The 12,490-nt window shown below is 36.0% G+C and overlaps 1 protein-coding gene across 3 annotated transcripts in view; it reads left to right on the top strand.

Moving 5' to 3' along the window:
* SPRED1 (sprouty related EVH1 domain containing 1) overlaps positions 1 to 10,674 on the top strand; it is a 58,515-nt gene extending 47,841 nt beyond the window's left edge. For all 3 annotated transcript variants that reach the window (XM_042047083.1, XM_042047084.1, XM_042047085.1), the window contains exons 5-6: positions 4,082 to 4,240; positions 8,905 to 10,674. In XM_042047083.1, coding sequence (XP_041903017.1) covers positions 4,082 to 4,240; positions 8,905 to 9,564 — 819 coding nt within the window. In that variant the 3' untranslated portion in view covers positions 9,565 to 10,674. The remainder of the gene's footprint in view (positions 1 to 4,081; positions 4,241 to 8,904) is intronic.
* The last annotated feature ends 1,816 nt before the right edge of the window (positions 10,675 to 12,490 follow it).

The following is a 12,490-nucleotide window of genomic DNA, read 5'->3' as shown; positions in this document are numbered from 1 at the left end:
TGCCCCTTAAGGGGTTTTGGTGCAGGCAGGGAAGACATTAATTGTTCATGTGCCTCTTTGTAAATACACTACTTAGTGACCTCTTCATAAGTGCATTTAATGACCACTCAATTTGTTTTTCCTCTAACAAAATGTTTGCAGAAGTTTTATTTTACTAAAATAACATTATGACTTGTAAGGAAATGTGAAATAATTTACTCTTGACACACTATTGTTTTATGGATAAGACAATACTACATGGTAAAACACGAAAGATTAGAAATATTTAGTGCAATTAATAAATTGCTTAGGTCCAATTCTTAGAACTAAAAGTAATACTCATTCAAATTGTCAATTTCAAATAAATCTATTCATATGTTGTGCTCAATCATTTTGGTTTATTAAGCTTTTTTTGTTGGAGTTGTATTTAAAAAGCAGGAGGAATTATATATTTTTTTCCTCACCATTATTCCTAGCAGCCGCTTTACATGTACTGTTCTCTATATATTCAGGTAGAAAAGCCTTTGAAGAAAGAGGCATGTCAAATGTCTTATTTTTTAGTTTAAACTATACGAAATATTCAGAGTAATCTAGGTAATGTTTCAGCCTATGTCAAAAACACATACCTGAAAATAATAGTTTCTTTGCCAAATATATTGCTCCATCAGTCTCAGAAATAGCTAAAGCAGAAGGAAGTCATTCAGATGTTTCTGAAACCTGTATCATTTATTCACAATTGAGAAATTAAGGAAAAAGCATTTCTTGTGTTGGTTAGCATTAAACAGCAGATTTTTGGGCCTCATGGGAAGTAAATGCAAGAACTTGGATGCAGCGGAAATGTGGTCTCTCATCCATCCTTCTGTGTAATCATTAAACTTAGAGGAGAACATTTTTAACAATGTTTGCAGAACAATGTTGAATTCTCTCCCAGACTTAACTCTGGCAAACTGGGAGAAGTAAGGAGAGAAAATTTGAAGAACAAGAGAAGCTCAGTCTGGTTTTCATTTTCTCTACAGCTGTCATCTGGCTTTGAATTCTGCTGGAGAGCTACAGCTGGAGTCATTTTATTGCTTTACCCAGCATCCTTTTGCTTGTGTGCACAGAAATGTTTTAGTAGTCTTGGAAAAAAATTCAGAGTATCTCTTAGCAACCATAGGACAGTAATTATTATACCAGCAGCTGGGAGCAAACCAGATTTCCGTTGTGCATTAAAAACTGGCGTAGGTTACTTTACAGATGATAGTGAATAACCTATGCCAGCACTGTACTTTGTAGGCTGTGGTTAAAGAATATTGAATGTGGGCGGTGTAATTGCTTTGGACAGTAGAAAAGGAGAATGTGTGCATCTGTGTTACTGCGTGATATTCTGTATATTTGTTCTGTATATGTTCTTGTGGAAAACTTTATATATTTGCTTCTTACTTAAATGCATTTTCAATACCACTTTTGTTTCCTACTTCAGATTGTCAGTGTTTCCATTAAAAATGTGGGTTTTCAGGTGTTTATGACCTTGTCATAAAACATCACATTGGAGCAGGAAGTGTTGTCCAATGAAAAGGTTTTTGGATACTAATAAATGTAGTTTGAGTGAATCTAAACTACAGTTTAATTAAAAGCAGAGAGTTCAGCGTGTTCATCTAGCATTTCTGTAATTCAGCACAGTGAATATTTATTGGCTAAAGAAGATCATAACTGACATGATTGCTTTTCATTTTAATACCAGAAGTTAGTCTGTGTCCACTTACCTGTAGCATATAGGCTGGTAAGCTGAGCATTGTGCTTTCCAAAATGCTGTCTGGCGAGTTCTTGCCTTACAAAAGGTCAGATGCCTTTCTCTGTCTGCTGCCACCCCAAAATTTGTCCTTGAAGTCAATTAGTTTGAATTGTGGTATCTGTGTTGGAATTTTCTAAAAGCATTCTTTGATAATTGCTGTGTATAGGGCACAAAGGTTTGCTTCAAGATTAAGGTTTGGGTTTCGTACATCATCTGGCACTGCTAGTTAGCACAGTAAGAGATGATCTGTGCCTGTGTCCTTCATTAGATGGAGCCCTCCTTGACTGCCAAGTGGAGTACGTGTCTGCCTGTGTGAGCGTGTGCGTGTGTCCTTTTTTGCTCTATAGTGTAGGTAGTTTATTTTTAAAGCAAAAAAGGTGTGAACCACCTGCAGGGACAGGAAATAATGCAGGCTGCTGCAAATCTCACCCAGAGATAAAGACTGGCTTGTGGGTAGTATGCCTTTTTTCCTTCAGAAGGAAGGAGTAGAAGTTTTTGCAGCTTGCTCCCTTCTCCCTAGACCATTCAAATTTATAATAGCCAGGGGAAAGGGAAAGGGGATGCTTATCACTGTGGCTTCTGTAAAATGGCTTCTAGCTGCTAGTTTAAATGCTTGTAGTAATTTTTAACATTGCTCAGACCAAAAATGGTTGTAGGCATTTCTTCCTCATTTTGAATACAGCTCTTCTGTGGTTTGAACCACTGTTTTGGAAGCTTTTTATGTCATTGGGCAATGTATCTGCAGGAGTACCACCTGCTAGGAAGATGTTTGTTATTGCACTAATATTTGATGCTTTTTGCTCTAAAAATAAGTATACATATATGAAGTCTAATTGTTGTCAGTCATTCCAACATTTCTTTTATACTCCTTTCCCAACAGTGTTTGACCAGAAAATTTGATTTTGACAATAACAGGGTCAATTACTTTGTGGTGGTGTCATGCTCAAGGATCTGCAAATAGTACTTCTTTTTGGTGTTTTGCCTGTCTTCAAAATTTTTCAGGGGAACTTTAACCTGATTGAGTGAGCTATTGTCTTTCTTGGGGTGTATGCTCTCTAGTAGTAATTACGCTGATCATTAATTAATTACTAAATTTAATGTTTTCCCACACAGTGCTTCTGAACAATATATAAATTCTTAGTGATGTAATTATTTTCTTTCTTCTACAAAATTAGCTACAGACAGTCTACTTCATATTATCTAGATGTCTTAGAACTTGATACATTAGGCTTTTATGTATGTGAGGTACTAAGGTACCCCTGGAATAAGTTCCTTAAGTATTTTGATAGGTGAAAACTAATGATTCAGAGTCAATATTTAACCTGCCAAAACTTCAGGTTTGTCTCTGCCTCAGTATTTTTCTGTAGTATTTTTATTCTTTTCTTCTGAATGTTTTCTTGATGCATATAAATCCATATAATAAAGCTGAAACAGTCGCATTGCTGGAAGCTGGATGATGCCAGAATTTTTTCAGTGCTATCAGATTATGACAGCCAGTTAACTTTACAGCATCTCTCAATGCAAACAAAATATCATACAGTGCATTTTTGGCAGCCCAGTGGAATTTGTATCAAAATGCTCTGCTGTATCCTAAGTATGTCCCAGTCAGTCAAGCTTAAAGAATGAGAATTGTTTGTTTTTGTATTCATTTCAGAAATTGGATCATCTTACAAGCCAGTATTCCACCCAAACATACTTCCTCTTCCTTATTCTGAATGGCACAGGTCAATGCAGATATCTCATTATATGTTGCTTCATGGTCTCACTTTTGTATCAGATTGCCTGATACAACTTTAATTGCAAAAAGACAGTCATTAGTTGTTTAATTCACACTTGCTTCAATTAGATATTTTAATTGGGCCAGTATAGGTTAAAACTGACTTTCTCTTCCAGCTGATTTTGCTTTTAATTTGTTAAAAGATCTGACTAGCTTTTGCCTTAGTAGTCTCAGAAATTTTTTTTTCTCCAATTGTGTTTTTGTAAATACTGGTAGGCTCGTGGGTAGTTAAACATCATCTCAGAGACAGGTTAATCTCTACTTCCTTAAAGAAGTCTGATTTGGCAACTGAGTTTCAAAGGCATGTATCTCTAGTGCCCAAGTTGTGTACTGTCTGCAGAGAAATTCGGTATTTACCAAGGCTGACTCAAAGTAAGTATTTGCCTACTTCTGAATGCTTTAAAAAATGTGCATTTAAGAATACTTGTGTTTATAGATGCCTCTAGCACGTTATATAGAATAGTAACACATTTATGTATGAACTTGGTGGGTTTGGTGTTGTTTTTATATAAATGCAAAAATCATTTCAAGGGAGTTCTTATGTGTTCTAGACTGCTCAAGAAAATACATCAGGTTCATTAATGAGAGATCACCTTTTTCAACATGAAACTGTAGTAACCAGTGAAACTTACAACAGTGCAAATTTAAGGCCTTCAACCTTTGAGGATTTCAACACCAGAAGAGCCTGTTTTCCTAGCCAACCTAACCAGGTAAGAATACCAGTAAAAGAAGCAGTCCTTACTTTACTTGCTGTATTAATGGCACAGTACGTAGTTTCTGACAAGAAAGTACTGCGTGCTAAGTCCATGTGCTCTCAACTTCTTGAAATGTTCAATATAAGCTTTGCAGCTGAAATATTATAGCATTATTATGGCAGAGGTAAAGCTTTGTGAAGGTATTTGCCTATCTTTGTAATGCACCAGACTACATGAATAAACCTTTAATTTCTTTGAAGTCTGTTTTTGTATTGCAGATTTCACTATCTGCAGCCTTTTTTTTCAGAAAATGTTAATTGGGTATTAGCTCAATCTTGGTTACATGTATAATAATACTGTTTTGATTAGAAATATTGAAAAGTATCTTTAAAATTGCTTGGATGCATTGTACAGTAGGGCACTTCTGCTAAATATTTTTATTGAAACATTGCTTATGCTTTCTAAATGCCTATTTAAACTAAAATACTCTATTTTGGTACAGAAAGGAAAAAATATATATTAGTATATCAGTTATGTATGAAAAGTATTCAGCCATTGGTACAGCTTTTCCTTTAGCACTATACATTTTTGGTTTTTTCTAAAGCTAAAAGAACTGACAGTTTTTGTAGACTGTAGAAGTAGTCTTAATAAGTTGGATAATAATTAATTTGATGGTCTTATGTCTAGAATCAAACACATGGGAAGCTTTTAGAATATGCTGAATAGCAGAAGTCAAAGCAGAATGCAAGTTCAAGTAGTTCTGAAGACTTACCAAAAAATATTTCTGCTGCTTGAAGTAAAGCTTTTTAGTTATTTTTGCAGAGAAAAATAGGATTGTACTAAAGTCTTGTATCAGCTGCTCTTAAGCTGCTTTACTGGGAAAACGAAGCAAACAGTGTTATCTGGAGAACTAAGGAGCTTGAAATTATTAATTTTTGATTTTTAATCATTGATCTACTCGAATTATCTCTTCATGTAAGTCATCTCATATTTTTGTTTCTGTTCAAGTACATATTTTTCCCTCTTCCCATTTACTTGCAAAGAGAATTCTAAATATTTTTTAGAATAGAACGGATGGGTAATTCGGTTATTGCACCTAATATTTAATAGCTACAGTAACCAGTGATGTATGTGCTCTTAGTCTTCCTGTATTGTAAAGAAAAGTGCAGCAGCTTAAAATACATGTTTTATACGTTTTAAGAGCATGTATGAAATTGACTGCTGAGAAAATGATAATTTATTTGTATTAAACTGATTAGTCTGTGTCTGTCTGATAGACATGAAACAGAAATTTCTTTCAAATGACAACGCTAGCATTCAGTTCTTGAAAACTGAAGTTATGGGGCATTCCATGACAATTTAAGTAGATATTTTTTTAAATATTCTTCTCATATTGTAGAACCACCTGCAAGCAACAGACACATTCAGCTTTTTGCATGGTCTTGTGGTACACACATTTAGAACATAGGCAGGTCACCAAAACCTTACGTTCTGCATGTGTATGCACTGCACTGGCTCTGCTAAACTCCATGCATGTGACCAGGTGGCACAGCAGATCTTGAGCTAATTACTGAGTTTGTTTCAATTTTCAGTAAATAAGTTTGAACACTCTTACTGTGCTCATAAGTTGAATAACTCAAGAAGTACCTGCTCAAACTAAAGAAGTGATTAATGACAATTCAGATCTTTACCTGTAGTATTTTGACTGTTAGTAAAAAAACACTCAAGTCCTTCAGCCTTCCAGCTTCTGATACACAAATGTGTGTTAAACGTAGTACTTTGCGATGATGTAGGCAGCTGCTGGTGTCTTCATATTGAGAAGTTGTAAGCTGAGCAAAATCAGGTGTATCTCTTTGAGGAGAAACAGCAAAGGCTACAGTACCAAGCAAGTGACTGTGCCTTGTCTAAAGGTGCACCCCTTCAAGTAAGGTACGATACTTGTGCGTTCAGTTGCATCAACAAAAATTTTCTGCCTAATTTCTGGTTGGCTAATCATGTTCAGAATCAGATTCTATGTGGAATTCCAGTTTGCTGTAACATTCTTCCTCCCTTCCTGCTTCAGCTTCACATAGATGACATTTATACTATACAATTTTGACTATTTAGAGGACTGAATGCATTATTCTCATTAAATTTTGCTGGTATTTGTACCTGTCTGACTTTGGATTGTGTATTGTTGATAAATTTTCATGTACTTCACATGGGTACCATTTAACAATGCTCTTCATACACAAAGTTTTTCCAGCGTTTCTCCACTTTGCTTATTTTTCAGCATTTCCCACTCAAAAGTATTTCTTAATATCAGTGGCATAAAGAATGTAGTGGTGCCTTATTTGTAACATGCCAGTTAAGCATTTTTTGGTGTTTGGCTTGGGACTTGAAAAAAATAAATGAGTTCTATGTATGTGGTGTGTTCTGCTCAAACAAATAAAAAGCCTTCAAAGGATAAGGAGAGGTCAGATTCTACAGTTGCTAGTATTTGTAGTGATTTTTAATGGCTACTAGCTGTCTGGGCAATGGGAGGTTGAGGGTGGGTTTTTTGTGTTGAGGTATTAGGGTTTTTTTTCTTTTAAACAATGGGTTTTATTTAATGTCTTATGTGCATGCATAATATTCTATGTGGACAGTGGGGTAAGGACCCTTTATGCCTGTAACATATGGAATTCTAATTACTTTTGCGGCTTCTTAAATGAATTTATGCTGTAAAATGTTCAAAAAAGCCAATTAGCCATCTAATTATTTTTGCTAAACAATAGATTCTTCCTCTTGGAATTCTGAAAACAGAATAGGGCTGAGAAGCAGTCTGCTTTTATAAGCAAAGGGGAAGCCTAACTGCTTGCATAAGAGCTTGGGGGGAAGTATGGAAGAGGAGCAATGTTAACTGAATAGGATATAACCTTTCTTCTCCCTGTATCCCTGAAACCTTGTGGAAGTTCAACTATGTGGCTTGGAGCCAAGAAAAAAAAGATTCTTATTAGCGTACTCCAGTTGAAAGTCCCAGGGCAAAGCATCTCTAATTACAGTTCTGTACTCATCACACAAGGATTGTTGAGCAGGGAAGTGATGGTTAGAGCAGGCTACAGATATTCTTACATAATCAGAAGACAGCATATTTTAAGAAGCTCTTCCTTCCTCTTTTCCAGCTGCCTTCCTCCTTTCCTTCTCTGTCTCCTACCCCAAAACCAGGACATGCAGACTTCTGCGCAGTAGGAGCACAGACACGTGCAAAGCGACATAGAAGTGTTTTAACCTAAAACATCATCTTCAGTAGTTTCACACACTGCAACAGATTAGGAACATGCAGTTCAGTTGTTGTCCTTCACCATGGAATGGTGACACATTAATTCTCATTAATTTGAGTACTAATAAGGTAAACACTTTCCAAGCAACAATACTGATGCCAAAGATTATTCCCAAGTAATTCACAGTTCTGGAAGAATTTATAAGACTAATAGGTTAGGGAGGGGAGGGTTTTTTTGTCTTTTCTGTGAGATGGTTTACAGGCTGTGCACTTGACAGAGAAAAAGGCAGAATTTGACTTGAAGCCTACTCATAATCTGGCTCTGATTATAATAGCCCCACAGTGTAAGAAAATAATTGCCTGCCTGTCAGGTAGAAATACTGGGGCATACTGAGACCCTTGCTTTATTGCTGCACTGTCTGCTATTTTCAGGAGCTACTTCTATACACATGTGCTAAATTTTTATTCTGTCATTATTTGCACCTTTTCTTGCAAGTCACTTGTAATGTGATTTCAGTAACATTTAGTAGCAATCTGCTATCTTACACTAAGGCCTGCAGTATTTCAGTTTGGATGATTCTATCAACTTTGTCACCTTTGACAACTTTTTCATGCCCCCATGCCCATTCATTGTAAGACAGAATAAACAAAAACTCTTATTTCTCTGCTGGTTTTGTATGTGTTTAGCACATTCCTTATTACTTGCCTCTTGAGGTAGAAGGTCTTAAATTATGGTCATTTCATTACGAGCTGAGAATTTAAGAAACACTTGGGTCTTTGCCTGCTGGTGTCCTAAACTAATCAATTTAAGTACTGTATATTAGCTAAGGGGAGATGCATTCAGAAGCTGCTGTTATTGATTGATCGTCATACTGAATATTATTCTTCATATGGCAAAATCCTCATCTAGAATACAGCTTTGTCAATAAATAACCAGTATTCCATGCTCTTGTTACAAATTTGAGAGAGTTTGAAAACTTGGAGCAGGAATTAAGGAAAGCTTCCCCTGGATAACACAATAGTGAATGTATCAGGGAGTTAGTCCTAAAGAAGCAGATCATCACATGAAATCAGCACATAAGGCATAATTAATCTGTGGAATTAGTTTCTGCTTCAAGATGTTAACACGCTAATTTTGAGCATAATTCACAGAACAGCATCAAGTTTTATGCATATACCAAAGCAGCCAAAGCTCTTACACGATACTAAAAAGTCAGGAAAGAATACTAAAGCTCATAGACCTAATACACTGCAAAAGACTCATTATTGTGGGGAAGTCTGTAAATTGCAGTAGTGAGAAAAGAGCTGAATTTTTTATCCTCAGACAGCAAGGGAAAGAAGTCTTGATTTTTTAATTTTCTAATCTAAGATTTACATTGTAGGTGGACATAAATTTGGGACTTCACCATAGTAAACTTCTCTTACTTTGCCATTCCAGGTCCCACTGAAGTCAATCAGACATGTTAGTTTTCAGGACGAAGATGAAATTGTCAGAATAAACCCTCGTGACATCTTGATACGTCGTTATGCAGACTACAGGCATCCTGACATGTGGAAGAATGATCTGGAGAGGGATGACGCAGACTCAAATATACCATTTTCTAAATCAGACAGTAAAAAATCTGACTATTTATACCCATGTGGGGATGGAACTAAGTTGAATTCCCTAAAAGACTCAAAGAGTTCTGTGGTATTTAAAACTCAGCCTTCCTCATCAAAATTTAAAAACTCAAAAAGAAGAAAAGAGGATGGTGAGCGTTCCCGCTGTATATACTGCCAGGAAAGGTTTAATCATGAAGATAATGGCAGAGGAAAATGTCAAGATGCGCCAGATCCTATTAAAAGATGTATCTACCAAGTTAGTTGCATGCTTTGCGCAGAGAGCATGCTGTATCACTGCATGTCAGACTCTGAAGGAGATTTCTCTGATCCTTGCTCGTGTGACACTAGTGATGACAAGTTCTGCTTACGCTGGTTAGCACTGGTGGCACTCTCGTTCATTGCTCCATGTATGTGCTGCTACCTCCCCTTGAGAGCATGCCATCACTGTGGTGAGGTGTGTGGGTGCTGTGGAGGAAAGCATAAAGCTGCAGGATGAATCAGTCTTGTGCCAAACAGAGCTGAAAAATCTTTGTTTCCAGGAAGCATCTAACTTGGATTTGTGGAAGCTTTTTGGCAAGCTGAAGGGAATCTTCTTTCACGTAAGAGATGCTTGATGTGGAGGAAGCAACAAGACTTGTCAGACCTTGGCATTTTACAAGTGCTAGCCACGCCTAACTATTTCCTTTGAGTGCGTGGCATTTGTTGCGAGTTGTGAAGGAGATTTTGCAAAGGAAAGCCTGTTCTTATTATTGGCTATAAAATGAGTATATAAACTATGATTATACTAAAAGGGATTAACTTTTGCCACTTTGTACATTCATGGTTTAGGTGAGGGGGCTCTTTTAAAAGGATTAAAACTTATCTGAGGGGAAATTTTAACTAAAAGTGCACTAGTGACAGTTGATTTAAGATTAAGAAAAGTTAATACTCAGCAAATGAGAAATGAAACTGATTTTAAGTGCAACTAAATCACTTATTAATAGTTTTTTGGAAGCAACTTTATGTATAAATAACAAATGTTTATATTTAACTAAATGTGTAAGGTACGAATTATTACATGTTAAACTTTCCTTCCCTCCGATATAGTAGGTATGGACCATATCTACTGTCACATTCCATGGTAGTATTTTAAATAGTTAATTTAGTTGCATTTTTATTCCAGATGGACAAATTGATATTTTTCAGTCCTGGTTCCCTTCAGCTACAGTTTGTGTTGAGTTGTATCCATGCATTCTGATAATCTAAAAACCTTTAAAATATTAATTATTCTAGTCTTGAGTGACCAATATTTTTTTGTTAAGCACAGATGTAATTGTCTAAAATGTTCTTGTTAGAACATAACATTTATTTTTATATATAAACGACTTTGATTTCAACATAATAGCAAAAAGGACGTTGTTTCTGTTGTTCAACCAGCAAGTTGTTTTCTTTTGGGGTGTCCTCCAAAAATACTTTCTTGCATATTCAAATGTTCATTAAGCAAAAGGTACATTAAGGCAGTTGTAACAAATTGTCATCAGTGTTCTTGTTTATCCTTCTGTTAAACTAGGATCCTGTTCAGCTGTTTATCAAGTACTATGATTAAAACAAAAGATTAATAACAAAAGTGAAATTGTTTTCATTATTTTGAACCACAACTTTTTCTAATTTGAACGGGCAAGAGCAAAAGGACTGTGTGTTTCGTTCAAAAAGAACAACGAAAGACTTAGCTTGAGAAATAAATTGCAGCCCAGGCAAAACTGAGTGAACTTCTTAATTGGGGAAATTTGAAGGCGGGGCTGGGGAGGGAGGCTGGAGAGAGTGTGTGTCTGTATGTGTATGAATGGTGGTATATTGTGCATGGTATTTCTTATGGTTTTGTACTTAGTGAGTCTAACTTTCAGGTAAGAATTAATCAATTAACCTGCAGAGAATTTTTAAAAGCATTACATGTTGTGCTGTGTTATGAAGTAAGAAACATTTACTTCTTGTTAAAAACATGTAAAACACTAAAAACCGTCATGATTCATTAGCAAAGGTGCCTATTTGACATCTTGGCTGGAGTGGGACTGATCGATCGTCTTCAGTATACCCTTGCTATTAAACACAGAACCTAATAATTTTAATTTAAAAAATGCATGACTTACTTTTCTCACTTCCATGCATTTCTTCAGTATATTTTGTGTAATTTTTTTTTCTGCACGTATCAGGCCCCTTAATTTTCCTTTATAGCCCAGGAGTAAAATGAGCAAATGTATATAACTATCTATATAATTATCTTTCTGTAAAATACTTTTTAAAAGAAAACATTTATATTTATATTACAGCTTGAATTGACCGCCTTTTGTACATAGATCATTTCAAAGTATTATTTCACATTGAAAAAGATGACAAATATCTTTAACTATAGAAGTTATGGAAGAGCTTCTAGTTTTGTATTAAGAGTTGATTGGATGGCTGAAGTCCAAGAATATGACATGGCAGCAGCAGTCTTGGGTTTTACTGTTTATGTATTTGAAAGCTGCTACTCTGGTTGGTTTTCATGCTTCACACATTTTCAGCTAAACTTGGTTGCCTAGAATAGACTGTTAACTTTAAAAACAACTTTCATAAAAAATGGTGATGTTTTTCTAGTGAATGAGAGGAATTTAATATTTGTAAGTGCTTGGGTCCTAATTCAGGAGAGGTATGAACAACCTAAGAAAAGAACTTGCTGGCTGTATAAGAAAATGCTATATAATCATATTGTATATATATTTCAGAAAGAAATTAGTTTTAGCAGTTTCCTCTGAGCACTATAAAACATAGTGAAACTCCTGGTCCTGTACTGTATTTTATATGACACATATACTTTAATATTTTTGTTAAATGTGTGCATTAATATTTTCACCTTGCATTTAACCACTTTGCTGCTAAAATGTTTTCACCTTTTGCTTTTCTCTTTGAAGACTTGTATCGTCTAAGAAAGGTTACTGGATGGGCCCATGCTCGCTTGTTCCTGTTGTGCTGCAAGTGTCAGCCAGCTTGCCTGGTTTGAGAGACCAAACGAATGCAAAGATCCAAGGTCTGTAAGGGTTGGTTTTAGTAGCATGCATGTGTACTTTTTCTCTGGTGCTAGGGGTCTTACCCACTGTTACATTTAGGAGATGAGCAGTGGAAGATAGACACAGCAAACCCCTTCCAGAACAGCTTGTTGCATCCATACATCTTCTGGTTTTGGCGGCACATTAACGTTTATTCTATCTCTTCTGAAATAACTTTCTAAAGCATTTGGAAATAGAGAAATTTCTTCCCCGATCTGTAATCCTTGCCCTTAACATCGGAGCTACAGTTTGTCAGGCATGTAGCAGCCGAGCTTTGTGTTGCTTGGAGGGGACCCGAGCCTTTGGAAACCGTCACTGAATACTACGTCCTTCGCTCGTTGAAAGCCTCGGTTACCGTGA

This window comes from Corvus kubaryi, unplaced genomic scaffold (assembly GCF_017639235.1).
Source record: "Corvus kubaryi isolate FWS band 111438036 unplaced genomic scaffold, C.kubaryi_AGA036_p1.0 66, whole genome shotgun sequence".
NCBI lineage: Eukaryota > Metazoa > Chordata > Aves > Passeriformes > Corvidae > Corvus > Corvus kubaryi.
Note: the sequence above shows the minus strand (reverse complement) of the source record. Positions and strands in the feature narration are given on the sequence as shown.